We start from the raw sequence: 22116 nt of genomic DNA on the forward strand, positions 1-22116 counted from the left end.
ATAATCATCCCCAGGTCTTTCTCTTCCTTCCTCTTCATTATAATCTTTAGTTCTATTTTGTATTCCCACATAGAGCTTCTACTACTTTTACCCATTTGCATCACATGGCATTTCTTAGCGTTAAATCATAATTTCCACATTTGGCTTCACTTCCAGATCTTGTCAATATTTCCTTGCAATTCAACACAGTCCTCATTGCTCTTTATTACTCTCAAGAGTTTCATATCATCTGCAGACAAATTTATGTAGCTACTCAAGCCCTCTTGTATATTATTAATATATATCTGGAACATTATTGGTGCCAACACTGAACCCTGCAGTACACCACTAGTTCCTGTGCTTCAACTTGATGAGGTGTCTCTTACCACAGCCCTCATTTCTCTTCCCATTAACTAGTCCCTCATCCAGCTTAAGATATTTTCTTGTATTCCTCTATGTGTTCTATTTTCCATAAGAGTCTTTTATGTGGTACTCTGTCAAAAGCCTTTTTAATATCCAAATACATGGTGTTGACCCATCCATCTCTTCCTTGTAACTCATCTAATACTTTTATATCAAAACTTAGTAGATTTGTTATATACAATCTTCCTTTCCTAAAACCAAATTGGGAGTTATTCATAATTTCATTTTTCAACAGATATTCCACTATTTTTCTTTTATTACGATTTCACATATCTTTCCTACAACACTAGTCAGTGACATTGTTCCATAATTTAGTGGGTCAGTCTTTTTTTCCTCCTTTGTACATAGGCACTATATTTACTCTTTACCACTCCCTTGATAATTTCCCTTCCATCAAAGAGCTGTTGATCACATCCCAAATTGGTTCCACCAGCTGTTCTCTAAATTCTCTCAGTGTCCATCCTGACCATAACCATCTACCATAACTGCTTGCAGCATTATTTTATTGCTGAAATTATTATTATCAGTATTATTACTTTAAAAATTAATTATCATAAAAATGAAAGCAATCTAATCTGTCAGGCTGTGATGCATGTTTATAATCATCAGCTTCTTGGAACCATGACTCGATGCTATCTGATGGTGAGGAGTAACAGCAACTTCATGATCATAACAAAACACATCAACATCCTCACCATTATGGCAGCAGGACGAAAGAGATCGAGCTATATAATCTCCTACAAACTACAAGTGATAAACTATGCCAAGAAACAACAGAGCTGTGGCAAGGGATTTTGGACCACCACCTATGGAAAAAATTAATCGTGTCTGGTGACAACAAGAAAACAAGAAGAGTGCAAGAAAAGGTAAATGCAACCTTCATTGCCCAGCCCCACATTAGTTAGAACTTCAGGATAACATTGCTTTTGCAGCAATATTTTCTGCCAGTGTAATATGATGCTAGATTGTCTTCAACAATATATGCTTGAATACACTAAAAACTTTTTTCCTGAATTTGACCTGCTGAAATTGTGGTGCATCTTATATGCTTGTGTGCCCTATATGCTGTTAAAGATGATATATACTTGTAAAAAAAGCTTAGGTTCCTCTTCACATGTCTTTAGTAGGTCTCTTTCAAATTTTCTGTCCTCCTTCCTTCTTATTCTAACATATAAAACAATATGAAAAGCATTCATACCTCTTTTTATTGCTTCCTATTGTCTTCATTTTGTTGCTTCTTTAATTTCTCCCAAGGTACATCCTTACTCTTCTTAGCTTTTGTGCATGTAGCATTATACCACATGTGTTTGCTTTCTTTTACTCTGAATTTGGGAACATATGCCTTTACCCCTTTATCATACTTTTCTAGGAACATTTCATACTTCTCAGGTTCTGTTTTGCCCTCCATGATTTCTTTCCAATTAATACTACCAAAGTATTTACTTAATCTATCAAAATTTGTCTTGGCGTGATTCAATTTTTTTGTGTATGACTTTCTTTGCATTTCAATATTTCCCTATCCTCCACTTCACTTCAAAACCACATGATCACTTTTCCCCATCAGACTATAATATTTAATGGTTGGACAAGTCTCTGCTTTCTTTGTGAATACCAAATCAAGCATGGATGGTTCCTCTTCTTCTCAAAACCTTGTATAGTCCTTCACCCACTAGTCCATTATATTTACTATTGCCAATTGTAGCACTTCTTCCCCTCCATCGTCCAGCATAACCATTTATTTCCATTTCTTCCAAATTTACATATTTGTAGTTGAGGTCTCTGATGAGTAGTACTCTCCTGTCCTTCCTCAGCATGTTGTCCAAGCATTTAGCACTTCTCTTGCATTTCCTTGGCTTATCCAGTCTCCATGTATTAGCCTTTGGTGGCACAAATGTTGCTATGATTCTCCACCTTTCCCTCCCACTGGTCCTAATTGTTATACTTAACCTTTTCACTCTGGGCATGAGAAAACAGCTCCAGGCACAGTATCCAGGCTAGGTGGGGGTGGCGAGTTACTTGGAGAGGCAGCTCTCTCTCTCTCTCTCTCCACTACAGAAATAATGATGGTAAGTGATTTTTCATAATTAGTACTTACATTAAGAAATAAATCATCTCAAATTTTAGAGAGGAAAAAAAAAATGGTATTTTGCCATCTCAAGGCCATTTTCTGAAAATGACAAATGAGAAAAAACGTTAATTTTTATGGTAAACTTGTCTATTGGTACTATAGAAAAAAGGGAAATAGGATTATTTCCAGCAGAGCACATCAGTACATATTTATCCTGGTATAAGTGAATCATACACCTTTATAATAATGATGAAATTCAAGTAGCCATTGTATCATATACAACTTACATTCTGAAAGATCTCATCCAGTATTCAGGGAATATGAGTGCTCCAATGATGTAAAATGCGCGTCATGATGTTGAAGGGGTTAAAACCTCTGCTAACCTACATATATATCATCTTGAGCCATTATCAATACTTCTGCTTTTTGTATTCTACCTCTCCTTCATACATTATATCCCTATTCTTCAAAATTTAACTGGACATCTTCACTTAATTTTGCCTCTATTATACATATCACATCTGATCTTTTTTTCCAATATAGTCTTTCAATTTCAGCACTTTTGATATTAATCCATGAATGTTTGTGTACTTAACTCTTAGTGTCTTTCTTCCCCTTACCAGACTTACCATTTCCTCAGCCTTATGTCTAATACGTACTCTCCTGTAAAATTTCTTCTCATTCTCTGTCCTTTTTTTGTTTTTTACCCTAACTTAATTTTCCAGTTCTCTCGTTTTTCCTTTCTTTTTGGTTCTTATCCTTTTTATCAAAATATTGCTATATTCTGCATTTTTGGCCAGTTTTCTGGTCCTCACTAATATTTCTTCAATCCCCATTTGGGATATTGTTTTAACTTTTAGTGGCCTTTTAGTTTATTGTGTGTGTGCTCACATGTGCCATATATATGGTACCTATTTACTTATGCATTGCAATGACCATTTCAACTGTTATTGGTAACAAGGTGCAAAACGTGATAAAAAAAAAAAAAAAAAAAAAGTATCTTTGATTTTTGGATACTGTACTTATTTTTTTCGGTATTTATATATATATACTAAATAGTTTTGCTGTGCAGCTAAACCAAGTGCAGTGAGGTTGTACACATACCCTATCAACTTCGTCTCCAGCTGGGGGAAGAGGACCTATCTTCACTGACCTCACTGCACTTTGGTTAGCTGTAAAGAAAAATTCCTTACATAAAAAACAAAAATAAATAAATAAAAAAAATAATAAATAATAATGAAAATAAATAAATACATAAATAAAAAGTACAGTGAAGCCCACATAAGTTGGACCAATTGAAAGGAAAGGCCAATCCAAGTTATCTCAAAATCCAAGTTACCTGAGGACTTTTTTAAATTTTATTTTGTATCCTCCTTCATGTATTTGCTACCATCTTTGCTTCACAGGTAACATAAGCCTGGTATATAATTATTGGAACTGTAATTCAAGTTCATTACTACTTACTATAATTTTTTTTTTTGCAGCTCAATATGCAGTAATTTCTGTAGTTTGTTCTGCATATTGATACTCATCTGATTCATGTTTTAGGATATTTAACACATTGTCCTTCTCATCCTTCCTTTACATGGGCAAAACCAATCTATCTGTGTTCACCATTTCATTTCTAACCTTCAACTCCATATTTTGGGAATCATTTCTTGGAACCATCAACCTTTCCAACACCAATGTAGTTAAACCTGTATCACAATCATCAAATTTTGCATTTAATGAATTTATACATTTTATATCATGTGTAGAACCATGCTGTCTTTTGTATGTATGCATACCAAACTGATATCCTCAATAGCCTTGTCCCACTGTAGGAGTCCTCATCTATTTTGCCTTATCTATTGTCTTTCATGTGCTAGGCATATGATGACATAAAGGCCCATTCACACACACATCAGTACCATATCACTTCCATGCCAGTGAACTCCATGATGTTTCAGTGACTTCTGTTCTCCCACACCTGTACTGCCAGCGATCAGTAATTTCCAAGATAGCAAAGTTTTCAGACATTGAATTGGCAATGATTGCAATTATTTTTATGATAAGGTAGAGGAAGGAAGTAGGTATATGAAATGTGAATGAGAAGGAGAGTTTGCAACTCTGTACAAGTTCATTTATAATGGAAGAATTTTTTTCCAAATATATGTTGTTTGAGACTGTTGTCCCTTTACTAAGACTGACTAATCATGTAGAACAGAATGATTTTAAATGAATTTAACGAGTAATTTGTCATGCATTCTTGTGAGTAAACTTATAGCACTCGTCCAGCTTCTGTGAAACACAATAAGAAATTGATGGTGATGATATTAAATTTCACAGAATATAGATGCAACCAAGGAGAGTCAAAACAAGATACTGTGCTGAACATGCATGAATGTGCCACCTGAATTCAATATAAAGATACTTTTATTCACTGACACTGAAGCATTGAGCAGACTTGGAACTGAAGCACTGATGTGTGTGAACAAGGCTCAATTCTTCCAGCCTTGCTGTGAAGTGTATTGCCATGTGCTGTCCCATGTAGCTTCTACCCATTCTTAATCTTTACAGATAGATTATATTCCATTCTGTGTAAAAGTTAGTCTAGTGAACAAACTGTCAGGAGCTATTCTGTATCAGTGCTTTCCACTTCAGAATCAAATAGTCATAAAAGTGAGGATAAAGATGGCATTCTTTAGACAGTTGCAATATATATATATTTCATCATAATTGCCCATTCATCCCACTTATAAACTGGAAAAATTCATACACCAAGCAAAAAAACTATCCTAAAATGACTAACTGGCCATTAAAATATATTATTTTTATATTAAACAATAAAAATAAGAAAGCCTTCATAAGGCATAGCTGTTAACAAAATAGTTGTGGTTCACCACAGACAACTTCACCCAGTCAGTGTGAGAAAAGGAAATATTTACATTCATATACAAAGATAAAAATACATAAAATCTATATGAGACTTAAAGGAAGTATGTATATTCTATATTTGGTATTACCAGAAAGCGTATGTAGCTATTATGTATGTCCATTCATTTTTTTATGTTAGCACAATGGGCTTGAATTATCATTACATTATCTACTTTTATCCATCTTAATTTTATCAATAGCATTTGTGTGAAATACTTCTCCTTTATGCATTACCTTAAGAAATCAATTCTTCATTTTAAGAAAATTATTTTCTTTATTCAAAGGATTTAAATTTGTTTTTTCTTACTTGTTTCAGCATCACTTATTGAACTTGGGGAATGGATTAACATTTCCATCTTAGGTTGTGCCACTCATCTCCTATGTTTGGCATTATCTTTATATCATTAACAGTTGTAATTATTAAATATGACTTGATCTCTCATCATGAATACTTTAATGTAATTACTCCTGAATCTCAAACAATTCTTCCAAGTCTCTTCTTTGATTCAGATTCTCTCTATTTGGATTTAAAACATTATTTTTATTAATCATATAATTTCTAAGGCGTGAATTTTTCCTTCACTTTCAACACTTGCTCCAGGTGTAAGTGTTTGTTAATATAACTAGCATGCATATGCTTATCAAATGATTGTGGGAATTAATGATAAAAAAAAACAATGTAACTAATGAAACTAGAATATAACAACAAGAACCAGAAGATTACTGTTCTACAGAATAAGAACACTTGATAGTCATTAGATTAACTACGTAAACAGAGGGTGAGGGGGATGACCAACCAACCATCTGTAAAGCTAAAACTCACTTGTCCTCACACAACTGAATTATAAAATGCCCTGAAGAGAATGGCAGTTCAGGGGTCTATGTCCACATCAAAATCCACTACAATGAAGTAATCTAGCAATTCTAGATTTACTGGCTACTTGGGTGTGCAGGAAGAGTGGTCAAGGATAAGATGATGTCGGTGTCTCAATGGCTCTCAGGTTCTTCATCGTCATCGTCAGAATAATCATCATCCACCAGTGATGCCCCAGCACGGCCAGAAAAATCAAATCGGGAAGTTTTTGCTGGAGGACTGAAAAATTTTAAAATATTAAAACATTTTCTTCTAGGACAAGCTATAGGATGATAGATTGTAGAAATGTAAAAATTTGATATTTAGAAACCTACAAAATTCAGTAGTTTTCATGTGCTAATGCTGTGTCACTATGACATATGCCTATGAAACTTGGAAGTTCAAAATCATGTTGAGTATTTTGTAAAGTTTATAGGTTGCTACAGTGGAGCTTTGGCTTACAAATGACCCTGTGCATGAACTAATCATTTAACAAACCAATTTTTTTTACAAAGCTTGTCCTGGTCTAGGAATGAAAATTTAGTTCACAAACAGAGGTGCTGGCTTGGGCACAATATTCTCATGGTACCACATAATAAGCAGTGTTTCTTGTGGTTTTTTCCACCCCCCCCTTAAATTGGACCTCATTAAGCATCCCAAGAAAGTGAAATGCATTAGTGATAGCATATTACAATAGAAATAAAGCAAGCCATACCACCTTGAAAACACTACAGTGTTACCTCACAATAACAGACTTTGCATTAATGGATTTCACTCAATAAACGACTGGTCAAATATTAACCCAAATTTTTTTGGATCATAATAGCAGTTTTTTTTTCAATAAATCCATAGTTCTTGCATTGCCAAATGGATGAATACACATACAGTGGTACTTTGACATACAAATTTAATTCGTTCCGTGACGATCGTTGTATATAAAAGAAAATCGTATATCAAATCAATTTTTCTCATAGGAATTAATGGAAATAGAATTGATTTGTTCTTGTGATATGAATTTATCCCCTTCCCCCCCCCACCCAAAAAAAAAACATGCTTTAAATACCAACCAAATATAGGCAACCCCCGCTTAACGAACGGGTTACGTTCCTAAAAAAAACTTTCATTAAGCGAACCAATTATAACAGGTTTGACCCCTGGCTTGAACTTCCATTGAGAGTAAACAATGTGAGAGTACATCATAGTACAGTAAAAGGTTTAATGAAAGTAAAAATTATGAAGTTATACATTTAAGCAGTTTAACTTAAGTCATTATAATGTACACTAATGTATGTATGTACTGTTGATCTTAAATTTATGAAGGGAGGGAGAGTGGAATGAGAAAAACGCTAACCAGCAACCTGTGGAATGTAAACAAAGAGTGCATCATTGTACCGCATACAAAACTTATGTACCACATTTCCACAAGGCTTTCCATTTTATCCATTGCAGAATCACAAGTTCAGGTAATTCTTTTAGCTTGCAATGAAGATATGGTCTTACCAGCCTTCTTAACACGTTAACCGTGTTTGGCAACTCAGCACACTCGCCTGCAGGGCGTAACCTTCATTACCTGACCACGCCAGTGTCCATTGGCCTTTTGCAAAGAGAAGAGGTATATATCATTGTGAGAGCACGGCCTCTAGTATATAGCGTAAAAATCCATGGTACAAATATATACCGAATCGCGGACCAGTAATTTTTTTTCCCTTCTACCGCATATTGGTACACCAGTGAGCCAGGCATGGGCTGTAGCAGATGATGATATATTCTTGACAATATCAACAGTACCTGAGTAAGGTAATAACTTAGTTCCAAGTGGAATCAAAAACAGAAAAGGAGAAGAGATTGTAAAACTTGAAAGTGTCATTGAGTACAATAAAGCAAAAAAAAAAAAAGTGTTGATGTTGCTGATCACAACTCAATTCCTACTACTCGCCACTCTACAAATCAAGGAAGTGGTACAAGAAGCTGGCTCTGGAAATGATTGCTGGGATATCAGTGACAAATGCTCAAATTCTATACAATAAATACTGCTCAGCAAAACAAGTATGCCTAAAAACCTCCATAGAATCAGTAATTCTCTCTCTTACTAAAAACATTCCTGAGGAAATCACAAAACCAGGGAAGAGGACCTCTGATATATTGGGTGCAAGAAAAGAAGATACCTTACAAGAAGCAGATGGACCAATGAAAAATATAAGGAAGCGATGCAGAGGATGCTAAGAGAAAATCTCACTGTCTGAGGGATACAAGGTGGCTACAAACAAGGCTAGGAGAGTATCCATCTTTTACAATGAATGTGAGGGTCAAAAACTCATTTGCATTTCATGTTTCAACAAAAAACATGACTTGTGTAATTAGTGATCAACATTATGATGATATAATATTCCATTATTTTCTTATATTGATTGTATTTTTGAAGTAATATGAGACCAAACATTACTTGTTATTCAGAAGCCTATTTTTTCTTTCAACAAATGAAATTATTGTCTTATCATTTTTATCTTGTTTTCCAGTACCTTAGCAACGCATCTGCAGTCATAATAAATACAAATTTATACACAAATTATTTACATACTCAAGTTTGTAATAGTTTTTAGAAAGTGATATTTGGGCCTCAGATGTACCAATACGCAACAAGTGAAACATTTGCTCAGTACATGGGTGGCCCGATACGCGGTTAACGTATTAACAGAGTCTGCTGACTTGAAAATAGTAGAGACAGTAGATAGAGTCAAGCCATTGTGGCGAGTAATACTATTAGTTTTCTCGCCTCTCTCGTGAATAATATCCAGCTTCACTTCGAGAGTAAGAGACTTCCTGGTCTTCTAAGCAACGCTAGGCAACATTGCAGGTGTTTTAGTGGCATGTTGAGCGAGGGAAGACAAGCTGCTGCTGACGCTGTTCTTGTTTTGAACTAATAAAAGTGTAGAAGGGTAGAGGGAGTGAGTGGTGCGCGTTTTGTCCACGAGAGGCGCTGGTGTATTCAAAAGCCTGTCGGCTTGCGTGATACAGTGGGGCTTTCAAACTTGTAAAAAATTACCTGGATAAAATTTCGTTATAGCAAGTTTGGTGTTCGTTAAACGAGAAGATGGTAGTAAAAGGAAACATTCGTTGTAGTGAAATTTCGTTGTGTGAACCTTCGTTAAGCAGGGGTTGCCTGTATAGATTTAATATAAGATAAATACAATGTACAATGTTTATCATATGCATGATATAAATTAATTATATTGCCCAAAATAACAACTTAACCAGCAAAACTCGGGACACATTGATAGATGTTCATCACGCAAGACTCAAGCACGTTGATAGACGTTTAGACTTTTTACGTCTATATTTTGGCTATTTTCTTCCCGTTTTCTTTGCTTGTGAGCTGGCAACACTCATCAGAGTAGACATATGCTCTATGTTACTGTGTCACCAACGATGGATCGGGGGAGCGAGAGTGATTTCACTGTGTCTGATTCCGCCACCTCTCCCACACGTCTTACTTCTATACCTCGGCGTCTCTCGCCATGTTATGGGGAGACAACTTTTGAATGAGAGTGTTATCAGAACAGGTGTCAGGAGAGAGAGAGAGAGAGAGAGAGAGAGAGAGAGAGAGAGAGAGAGAGAGAGAGAGAGAGAGAGAGAGAGAGAGAGAGAGAGAGAGAGAGCAGAATAGGGGGTGTTGAAGCTGTTCGTAGAGTGGAAATTCGTTAAGCAGACGTAATTTTCCCATAGGAAATAATGGAAATAGGGAGGATGCGTTCTGGGCTGGTCCCCAAAAAATATATATGTATTTCTATTAGCTTTTTACAAACCCTGTCTCCAAGAAAGGATTGTTTTGTAATGCATAAAGAGAAATCTTATATGGAATACTAAAAAAATTAAGCAGAGATGATGAAATCGGCCACAGACGGCGGAGACTCCGGCGACTTGGCCGCTTCTTCAGACCTTTAGCTTGGCGTGTTGTCTTTCACTATGATATCAAATTTGTTTCCACTCCTCTATTACCTGCTATAATGGATATCATATCTTAGTATTCATATATGCTCATGCCATGAGGATAACCTCGACTCTGTGGCACAGAGTGATAGTGAATTACTAATGAAATACCACAGTATTTCATTAGTATATGAATACTAAGGTATGATATCCATTATAGCAGGCAATAGACGAGTGGAAACAAATTTGATATCGTGGTGAACGACAACATGCTAAGCTAAATAGCTCACAAGAAGAAGAAGCGGCCAAGTTGCCGGAATCTCCGCCGTCTGTGGCCGATCTCATCATCTCTGCTTTATTTTTTGGTATTCCATGTAAGATTTCACTTTATGCATTACATATATATATATATAATATATATATATATATATATATATATATATATATATATATATATATATATATATATATATATATATATATATATATATATATATATATCTTTTAACCCATGTGATATGTTGGGGACCAGCCCAGAACGCGTCACCCCCATTTCCATTATTTCCTATGGGAAAATTACATCCGCTTAACGAATTTCCGCACTTCTATTAACTTTTAACAAACCTTGCACCCAAGAAAGGATTGTTTTGTAATGCATAAAGTGAAATTTTACATGGAATACCAAAAAAATAAAGCAGAGATGATGAGATCGGCCACAGACGGCGGAGATTCCGGCAACTTGGCCTTGGCAACTAGGCCTGGGTCCAGTCCTTTTGTAGCACTCTCTGTGAGCAGCTCAGACACGTTAGACCTTGCTGATGGCTGTGTGTGTGTGTGTGTGTGTGTGTGTGTGTGTGTGTGTGTATTTACGTAGTTGTAGTTTTACAGGGCCTGGGCTTTACGCTTGTATGGCCCCGTCTCCATATTTACACTTATCCAATTTTTCATTAAAGCTATGCACACTCTTTGCTGACACCATTTCCTCACTCAACCTGTTCCAAGTCTCAACACATCTTTGTGGGAAACTATATTTCTTAACATCTCTCAGACATCTTCCCTTCCTCAGTTTCTTACTATGCGATCTTGTGCTTCTAATGTCATATTCTTCTCTCAGGATTAGTTTCTCATTATCCACTTGATCCATTCCGTTAATCAATTTATAAACTTGTATCAGATCCCTTCTCTCCCTTCTTTGTTCCAGGGTTGGTAGATCCATAGCCTTTATTCTCTCCTCATATGTCATCCCTTCAAATTCTGGAACCATTCTTGTAACCATTCTTTGTAGTCTCTCTAACTTCCTTATGTGTTTCTTTTTATGGGGGGTCCACACAACTCCTGCATATTGTATTTACCTAGTTGTTGTTTACAGGAGGAGGAGTTCAAACTCGTGCTGTCCCATCCCCATATCTACTCTTATCTAACTTTTCCTTAAATCCGTGAATTGTTTTTGCTTCAACCTCTTCTTTCTCCAGCGCATTCCAGATCCCCACAATTCTTTGTGGAAAACTGTATTTCTTTATGTCCTTTGTACACACACTCATCTTCACTTTTCTCCCATGCTTCCTCCCACTTCTCATATCTCTCACCACTAGATCATCACGGTCCAACTTCTCAATGCCAGACAGAATCCTATACATAGTGATAAGGTCTCCTCTCTCCCTTCTTTTTTCCAGTGTCAGCAGATCAATTTTTCCAGTCTCTGCTCATAAGACAGATTCACCAAGGTTTGGGGCAGCTTCGTCACAGCCCTCTGCATGCGTTCCAGCTTTCTCTTATCCCTTGCCATTCTTGGAGACCAAAGCACTGCTGCATACTCCAACCTGGGTCTAATCATTGTAACAATCAACTTCTTGATCATCTCTTCATCCATGTAGCAGAATGCAGTTCTTATGTTCCTTACTAAATTGTACGCTTCACCAGATTTCCTCTTTACATGAACCTCTGACGAGAGCCCCTCCATCACAGTTTTTTTTTTTTTTTTTTTTTTTTTTTTTTACATTACAAGGGCACTGGCCAAGGGCAAACACAGTGTTGGAAAAAAAAAAAATCCCGCTGGTTGCCAGGCCCTGTTAAAAGAAAAGTAGAAAGAGAAAAACAGAAAATCTAAAAGGAGGGTCCAGTTAACGTAAGAGGTGTCTTGACACCTCTTTGAAAGAGTTTAAGTCATAGGCAGGTGGAAATACAGACACAGGTAGAGAGTTCCAGAGTTTACCAGTGTAGGGAATGAAGGAGTGAAGATACTGGTTAACTCTTGCATTAGGAAGATGGACAGAATGGATGAGAAGAAGTAGAGAGTCTTGTGCAGCGAGGCCGCAGGAGGGGGAAGGCATGCAGTTAGCAAGTTCAGAAGAGCAGACAGCATGAAAACAGCGGTAGAAGACAGATAAAGATGCAACATTGCGGCGGTGACTTAAAGAATCAAGACAGTCAGTTAGAGGAGAAGAGTTGATAAGACGAAAAGCTTTAGATTCCACCTTGTTTAGTAAAGCTGTGTGTGGATCCCCCAGACATGAGAGCCATACTCCATACACGGGCGGATAAGGCCCTTGTACAGAGCAAGCAGCTGGGAGGGAGAGAAAAATGGACGAAGACGCCATAGGACACCTAACTTCTTGGAAGCTGATTTAGCAAGAGTAGAGATGTGAAATTTCCAGTTTAGATTTTTAGTGAAGGATAGACCGAGTGTGTTTAATGTAGAGGAGAGGGGAAGTTGAGTGTTATTGAAGAAGAGAGGATAGTTGTCTGGAAGGTTATGTCGAGTAGATAGTTGTAGAAATTGAGTTATTCCCAGATCTCTCTCTTCAGTCTTTATTTCCAATTTCTCATCTCCCATCTTATATTTGTACACTGGTCTCATACTGCTCTTACCGAAATTCATCACTCCACACTTCTTGATATTAAATTCCATTTGCCACTCTCTGCTCCACTCCCAGATCTTGTCTAAGTCCCTCTGCAATGCCTCACAGTCTTCTTTCTTAGTTATTTTCCTCATTAATTTGGCATCATCCGCAAACAAACTCATATAAGTGTAGCTATTCACTCCTTTCGTCATATCATTTATGTAAACAGCAAACAGTAACGGTGCCAAAACTGACCCCTAAGGTACTCCATTAGTCTGGAGTGTGTGTGTGTGTGTGTGTGTGTGTGTGTGTGTGTGTGTGTGTGTGTGTTTTGGGTGGGGGAGGCTATGATTCTGCGGTATCACCTTACTTTTACAAAAGTTGGCTTCACAATCTGATATTCAATTAATTCATTCTTTACTCACCTGCTACAATCTTCTGAAGACTGACTACCAGCTTTGGGTGAGGATGGTGGTGACAGAGCCATCATAACTGAGTCCTTTTTCTCTGTGAGGTATTGTGTGAGGCGACCGTCCCTACCAAAGAGCATAAGGAAAGCATCAATGAACTCCCGACTCTTCTCCTCCCATTTCATGATGAGATCTGTTCGCTTGCCTTCAATGTCTTCAAACATTTCCTTTCCTTTTTTCTTCAGGTCATCAATTTTATTTTGCAGACGATATTTCTTTTCCTGCAGAAAAAGACAAAAATTAAGTTTAAGGGAGTGACAAAATCCTATATTTATGTGATCTACCCATAACTGATCATTCTTTCCTTTCTTTCTTGGGAGAGAGAGAGAGAGAGAGAGAGAGAGAGAGAGGAGAGAGAGAGAGAGAGAGAGAGAGAGAGAGAGAGATAAACATTTAAAAAATGTGTATGAAAATGTCAGTGATATATATATATATATATATATATATATATATATATATATATATATATATATATATATATATATATATATATATATATACAGTAATACTCTGCTTAATGAACAGGATAGGGGGTGTCAAAGCTGTTCGTAGAGCGAAAGTTCGTTAAGCGGATGTAATTTTCCCACAGGAAATAATGAAAATAGGGGGGGATGCATTCTGGGCTGGTCCCCAACATACCACATGGGTTAAAAAAGAAAAAAAGAAAAAAAAAAAAAAAAAAAATTATATATACGTTTGGCAGCATATTGGGCTACTGGTGTACCACTACTTTTATGATGTTATATGAGTCATTGGAAGTTACAGGAGCTACGTACAAATTCTCTCACATTCTCGCATGTATGTTCACAAAACAACATTCTATTAGCTTTTTACAAACCTTGCCCTGAAGAAAGGATTGTTTTGTAATGCATAAAGTGAAATCTTACATGGAATACCAAAAAATAAAGCAGAGATGAGATCAGCCACAGACGAAGCGGGAGACTCGCAGCCACTCGGCCACTTCTTCTTCTTGTGACCCTTTTGCTTGCGTGTTACTTTCATCATGATGTTTATGTTTTCACTCCTCTCTTGCCTGCTATAATGGATATCATATCGTAGTATTCATATACGCTCATGCCATGAGGATAACCTCGACTCCGTGGCACTGAGTGATAGTGAATTATTAATGAAATACCACGTATTTCATTAATAATTCACTATCACTCAGTGCCACGGAGTCGAGGTTATCCTCATGGCATGAGCGTATATGAATACTACGATATGATATCCATTATAGCAGGCAAGAGAGGAGTGAAAACATAAACATCATGATGAAAGTAACACGCAAGCAAAAGGGTCACAAGAAGAAGAAGTGGCCGAGTGGCTGCGAGTCTCCCGCTTCGTCTGTGGCTGATCTCATCTCTGCTTTATTTTTTGGTATTCCATGTAAGATTTCACTTTATGCATTACAAAACAATCCTTTCTTGGGGGCAAGGTTTGTTAAAAGCTAATAGAAATGCGGAAATTCGTTAAGTGGATGTAATTTTCCCATAGGAAATAATGGAAATGGGGGTGACGCGATCTGGGCTGGTCCCCAACATACCACATGGGTTAAAAAGATATATATATATATATATATATATATATATATATATATATATATATATATATATATATATATATATTTTTTTTTTTTTTTGTATTAGCTTTTTACAAACCTTGCCCCAAGAAAGGAATATTTGTAATGCATAAAGTGAAATCTTACATGGAATACCAAAAAATAAAGCAGAGATGATGAGATCGGCCACAGACGGCGGAGATTCCGGCAACTTGGCCGCTTCTTCTTCTTGTGAGCTATTTAGCTTAGCATGTTGTCTTGTTGTATTAGCTTTTTACAAACCTTGCCCCAAGAAAGGAATATTTGTAATGCATAAAGTGAAATCTTACATGGAATACCAAAAAATAAAGCAGAGATGATGAGATCGGCCACAGACGGCGGAGATTCCGCAACTTGTCGCTTCTTCTTCTTGTGAGCTATTTAGTTAGCATGTTGTCACCACGATATCAAATTTGTTTCCACTCGTCTATTGCCTGCTATAATGGATATCATACCTTAGTATTCATATACTAATGAAATACTGTGGTATTTCATTAGTAATTCACTATCACTCTGTGCCACAGAGTCGAGGTTATCCTCATGGCATGAGCATATATGAATACTAAGATATGATATCCATTATAGCAGGCAATAGAGGAGTGGAAACAAATTTGATATCATAGTGAAAGACAACACACCAAGCTAAAAAGGTCACAAGAAGAAGCGGCCAAGTCGCCGGAGTCTCCGCCGTCTGTGGCCGATTTCATCATCTCTGCTTAATTTTTTTTGGTATTCCATATAAGATTTCACTTTATGCATTACAAAACAATCCTTTCTTGGAGACAAGGTTTGTAAAAAGCTAATAGAAATACATATATATTTTTTGGGGACTAGCCCAGAATGCATCCTCCCTATTTCCATTATTTCCTATGGGAAAATTACGTCCGCTTAACGAATTTCCGCTCTACGAACAGCTTCGACATCCCCTATTCTGCTTGTTAAGCAGAGTATTACTGTAATAACAAACTTAATTTTGACAGGTAAAATAGAAGGGAAGAGAACAAGAGAATGGACAAGAGGAGTAAGTTGGTCGGATATAGTAGATTCATGGATAGTGTTGCTAGACTCTTGCAAAGGAAAAGACAAAAAGGTATGGTCTTCTGTGGTTGCCAATGTCTTCAGGGACATGGCATGGCAATGAGTAAGTGAAAGCCAGGTGTGCTACACCACTTAAGGATGTCAGTAAGTTTGGATTTCTAAGTATATTCTTACATTTTTTCTGGTGTGTTACACTAGTAATGGATGAAAGTGGACCTGGATGTGCAAAGAACAGACAACAGACACACAGTGACATGTTCTACCAACCAATGAAAACTAAACTTTCTTACGTACGTTGATGTAAGACACATTGAGCTCCTTGGCACTATAACCACGTGCAAGGTTTCTTCTCACATAGACATCGTAGTCCTTCACAATACGGGACACCACGTCACTGGTGGACACACCCTCTGTGCGCTCTGTTGACACAAACATTCCCCGAGCCTTTATGTGTGCATAGACGTCGGTGGCGCTGCCAGTTGTGTAAGGGATGTCATCATGAGCAACAAAATCAATCTGGGGCAAGGAGGAAAAGAAAGGAAAATAAATAAAATATCAGTTAATGAATAGTCACATAAATGAATGCAAAGCATAGTAAACCCAGCTCAAGCCATACTAGAATAAGTCAGATATTGGATAAGTAGGAAACCTTGAGGATCTTTTAAATTTTTTTGTTCTATCCCAAGTATACTGGTAGGAATTTTTGCCTTTAGATTAAATAATTTCAAGCTACTTGGCTTATATACTGGTTAAAATACCCCTGATAACTTTTACTTTCCGAGGCATTTGAGGAATTGTTCAAGCTGTTTAAGACGTGAAATGTGTGCATGCACTCCAGTATTAATGGTGCCTAGATCAGTCGGATCAGGTGATTGTGTATTTGCCTACTGTTGAATCTTGATAACTCAGACCCCAATAACTCAGATTTCGTGATAAATAGGACACTGACCGACCCAGGGACTAAAGTCCAAGTTGAACTGCCTGCCATTTTTTATTCTTTATTTTATTTTTTTTTCACTTTCCAGTATTTCATCTTCTATTGACATTATCAAAAATCTAATTCCAAATAAAAATTGTATTTTATTTATAGTTTAAAATGATGGCAAACAAAAGTCAAACAGAGTTTATACCAACTTTATTAAAGTTTTTGAAGAGTAAAAAACACTTTTCGAGATATATGCTCTCAAAGATTTTTCATAATTTCGTCCTTGTTTTGCTATTTGTATTCATCTGATTGACATGAAATTTTTACACATGATTGTGCATACATTAAAGACTTCTGGAGCATGATAAGAGGATAATGCTTCTCTAGTTAATATCATTCACTCATACATGAGGGTTAGGAAGGCAAGGCGCCATCAGCTGTTTTACTACTGAAATGGGCACTCTGAGTCATTATTAGTGTGTTGAAGTGAGAAAATGATACAGTGAAGTATTTATTACTCATCTGATCCAGCTTTATACCTCTGTCTCAACATAATCTTTTGTGATAGTGTTATTGTGAGAGTTATGGGATGTATAGTTGTGATGATGAAGGTTGTGAGAAAAAAGTTTGAAAAGATAATAGCAGTCTTATGATATACTGTAGAAAGATTATTGTGTAGAAGTGTGGCAGTGAGGGGTGAGGGGAGTGTCTTGGAGGGGGCAGATAAAGAGATAACATTTGTGATGCAGGGGAGAGTGGAAGTACGGGTTGAAGGTCCAGCTGTCTCCTAATGATTTTTTTTTTTTTTTTTTTGTCTTTTCCTTGAAATTTCTGATTCTAATTCACATCAATTTATGCCTGAAAGGATGTTATTTCTGATGCATATACTGTGTATTTCTTGAGTCAGGCTATGACGCAACCGCATGATGCATTAAAAAATGGCTTCCTGGTGGGAAGGGTATTTAATTAGGAAAAAAATAAACTACACTATCTGATAATTTAGGGTCTGAAGACATATGTAATTTTTAAATTTTTTATTTTTTTAAGTGCGTGTGGAGAAGAAGAGGGAATTTGTATGTCAGACATTCGCATTTGTCGGACCTACCTTTCCCCCTATTAGTCCGAGTTTACGAGAGTCAATAGTAGTTGTACATTACAGGGTTCGAGCGGGGCTCATAGTGACCTATCTCCATATTTAATTTTATTTGATTTTCCTTAAATTTATGCACACTTTATGCTGTTACAATCTCATCACTCAATCCATTCCAGATGTCCACCGTCCTAAGTGGAAAACTAAACTTTTTAACGTTTCTTCAGACATTGACTTTTCCTAATTTACTTAAGAGTGTAGATTGTTATTAGATCTCCTCTCTCCCATCTATCCTTCAAGATTGGTAGTTTCATTTCCTTAAGTCTACCTTCATAGTGAAGGTCCTTTATCTATGGTAACATCTTTGTGGCTGTCCTTTGGATTCTTTTGAGTTTCCTGATGTCCTTTTCCCCATGTTGTGACCACATCACTGCTGCATATTCAAGTCTAGGTCTTATTGTTATAATCTTTTTCATCATAATCTTATCCATGTTGTGAAATGACATCTTGATATTTGACAGTCTTGTAAGTTGAAGCAAATAACTTATTCATGTGTCTTTCTGTGATCAAGGAGTTTTGTAAAATTACTCCCAGGTCCTTCTTTTCATTAAAATCTCTTCTCAGATTTTGTACTGCCACATATGCCCTCTATTACTTTTACCCATTTTCATCAAATGGCACCTTTCCCAGATCTTATCAATATCACTCTGCAATTCTATGCAATCCTCATTGATCTTTATCATTCTCAAGAATTTCACATCATCAGCAAACATATACAGTAAGTCCTCATTATACGGTAGTTCTTTATCCGGTAAATTCACAATTATGGTATTTGGAAATTACTACACTCAATTCGATATACAGTAAGAAAAATTCACAGATATGGTATCCACTCATCTCACCCGAGAGGGCCCAGCACGAGGGAGCAGGGGTCGTCATCCATATCACACCTCCCTGCCACTCACAGTACTGACTTCAACTTGACCACCCTTGGAGCTTGTTATCTCTTCCTCTCCCCCCCCTTTTTTTTAACTGCATTACATATTACTTACATGCATTACTAATTACATGAATAAATAGAATATTAAAGGGTCTATTGTAAGAACAAATACAGACAACCCCCGTTTAACGAAGGTTCACACAACGAAATTTCGCTACAACGAAGGTTTCATTTTACTACCACCTGCTCGTTTAACGAACCCCAAACTCGCTTAAACAAAGTTTTATCCAGGTAATTTTTTCCAAGTTTGAAAGCCTCGCTGTATCACGCAAGCCGACAGGCTTTTGAATACACCAGGAGCTGCTGATACTAAGGCTTGTCTCAGGAGAAATCCTGGGACACCTGTAGAATCAAGATCAAGATCAAGATCAAGCCTCTTGTGGACAACACACGCTAGAAACCATAGAAGTAGGCCGTGGTGGAATGACGAGATTAGAGATGCTAGGAAGGAAAGGAAGAGACTGAATAGGGTGTGCAAACAGTTAAGAAAGAGGAGACATGAGAGTGAGGAGGCTGAAAGTGAGTACCTGAATGCATGGACAGCGTACGTGAGTCAGCAGCGAATGATGAAGTGAAAGATAATGAATGCTAAAGTTGAATGTGAGAAAAGTGTGATTCAGTCCCTTAGAGAGAAAGGTGTGGAAGGCAGGGTTGGTGATTTTTTTGATTTTTTTTAAAAAATCAAAAAAATCAAAAAATCATTGATTTTTTTTATTTATTTGATTTTTTGATTTTTTTTAAAAAAAAAAAAAAAAAAAAAAAAAAAAAAATATATATATATATATATATATATATATATATATATATATATATATATATATATATATATATATATATATATATATATATATCCTACTGAGTGATTTGAAAATCTCCATAGGTTACTTTAAGTTTGAGTTTAGGGCATGTAAGTGTGAGCACAGTCAAGGATCCTGATACATACGTGTTCAATACTTGTTTGTAGTTGGTACAGGACCAGGTTTAGGACAGACAGAGTTGCCTGAAGTTATTTTCATGACAGCATTTTATATTATTACCACACAGAAGAATATCTACTTTTATTCTGTTACTGTTTGGTTGCTAACCTTGGTTATTATTATGATACATTGAATCCCAAGTTAGTAAAGACTAAAGGAGGCTGATTTTTACCTAGTAAAAAACATATGGCAAGTTGGCAACATTAGAGCAAGAGAACTCACTAAGCTCAGTACAGTACATGTATTTTCCACCAGTTGGTCAGTCACAGTCAGTGCCTCTGCAGGTTGCTTTTCTGAGATTACCAGCTCAGTGGCATCTACAGTATATGCTTGTTCAAGTCCTGTTGCTTTCCTTGCTTTACCAGAGACATACAAAGTGAGATTCAAAAGGTTAATGTTGTCACCTGCAAAAGGTGTTATTTTTTATTTAATTTATTTATTTATTTACTGGTATATACCATGAAGGGAATAAATGAATAATTGCACATGAATAGGTTGTTTTACTTTACCATCCTTGGAGCACATCATTTAACTTATGGAATACTTTTTAGTAAAAAATCAAAAAAATAAAAAAAAAAAATCATGATTTTTTAAGTAAAAAAATCAATGATTTAATCATTTGATTAAATCAATTTGATTTAATCATTGCCAACCCTGGTGGATGGTGATCGTGAGTGGTACAGATTCCTGAGGGGTGAGGGGATGCCTGACAGTGAGAATGTGGAGAGCCTGAAGGTGAATGGACCAGTGGTGACTGATAAGGAAGAAATGAGAAGGGCAATAAAAGAGTTTTGGGAAGAGATTGGAGGTGCAGGTGAGGTCTTTGATGTGGGTGAAGAGCGTGTGACACTGGAGAGAAAGGATGCAGACGAGTTGAATGAAAGGATCAGCAGGGAGGAGGTGAAGAAATGTGTGAAGAAGCAGAAGAATGGGAAGGCAGCAGGGCCGGATGAGATACCTTATGAATTGTACAAAAATGGAGGAGAGGTTGTGATTGATAGGATGACTGAGTTGTTTAACCAGGTGTGGGAGGAGGAGAGTGCCGAGAATGTGGAATGAATGCAGGGTGACTTTGCTGCATAAGGGAGGGTACAAGAGTAAGAATGAGTTGAAAAACTACAGGCCGATTGCGTTAGTTAACACAGTAGGAAAAGTGTTCAGTGCGGTTTTGAATGAGAGAGTGTGTAAATGGATTGAGAGAGTTGGAGTGTTAGGTGAAGAGCAGAATGGGTTCCATGTGGACAGGAGAGCTGAAGACAATATGTTTGTGGTGAATGAATTGATTGAGAGAAAGAAGAAAGATGGTAGCAAATTATACTTAGGTTTTCTAGACATAGAGAAAGCATATGATAGGGTGAACAGAGAAATGCTAGGTAGAGTGCTAGAAAAGATTGGGCTAAGTGCAAAGATAGTTAACATAGTGCGAAGTATGTATGTGGATACAAGAGCTAAGTATAAACTAGGAGATGTAGAGACAGACTGGGTGAAGAGTGAAAGAGGAGTTAGGCAGGGTTGCATATTATCACCAACCCTCTTTAGCTTATATACAGAGGAACTGGCTGCTAGATTGAGGAGAATGAATGCAGGTGTAAATGTGGGTAATGATAAGATATGTGTGCTCTTGTATGCAGATGATGTTGTTGTTATGAGTGAGTCGGCAGAAGAGCTTCAGAGTTTGTTTGATGTTGTAGATGGGTATGGAAGAGACTTTGGAGTGAGGTTTAGCAGTGAAAAGAGCAAGGTAATGGTTGTGAATGGGTCAGAGGATGAGAGGAACTCAGTGTGGAGACTAGGTGAGAACGAGATGCAACAGACAGATGAATACAAGTACCTGGGGATGTGGATGAGTCCGGTTGGCTGCGTGAAGACAAAGAATGAGAAGATAAGCATGGTGAGTCAGTGGGTAGGTTGGCTAGGAAGTGCAGCAAGGATGAGAGCGAGTAAATATGACGTGCTGCGAGAAGTTTGGAAGAGCGTGGCTGTTCCGAGCATCATGTATGGTATGGATGTGAT

The 22116-nt window shown here is 36.9% G+C and overlaps 2 protein-coding genes across 3 annotated transcripts in view; one reads left to right on the forward strand and one right to left on the reverse strand.

Annotated features, from left to right (window-relative positions):
- Window positions 1–2430, forward strand: part of LOC123498004 (asparagine synthetase domain-containing protein 1-like) — a 68818-nt gene extending 66388 nt beyond the window's left edge. Inside the window, exon 9 of one of the 2 annotated variants that reach the window (XR_006672611.1) lies at window positions 1012–2430. The gene's annotated coding sequence lies outside the window, so the exon portion shown is untranslated. The remainder of the gene's footprint in view (window positions 1–1011) is intronic. The other variant, XR_006672612.1, reaches the window with a different exon arrangement.
- Window positions 2431–5152: 2722 nt separating this feature from the next.
- The window catches only part of LOC123498005 (choline-phosphate cytidylyltransferase B-like), a 39934-nt gene continuing 22970 nt past the window's right edge, over window positions 5153–22116 (reverse strand). Inside the window, exons 5-7 of the mRNA XM_045245078.1 lie at window positions 16406–16627; window positions 13432–13697; window positions 5153–6479 (exon numbers count right to left, since the gene is read on the reverse strand). Coding sequence (XP_045101013.1) covers window positions 6374–6479; window positions 13432–13697; window positions 16406–16627 — 594 coding nt within the window. The 3' untranslated portion in view covers window positions 5153–6373. The remainder of the gene's footprint in view (window positions 6480–13431; window positions 13698–16405; window positions 16628–22116) is intronic.

This window comes from Portunus trituberculatus, chromosome 47 (assembly GCF_017591435.1).
Source record: "Portunus trituberculatus isolate SZX2019 chromosome 47, ASM1759143v1, whole genome shotgun sequence".
Taxonomy (NCBI): domain Eukaryota; kingdom Metazoa; phylum Arthropoda; class Malacostraca; order Decapoda; family Portunidae; genus Portunus; species Portunus trituberculatus.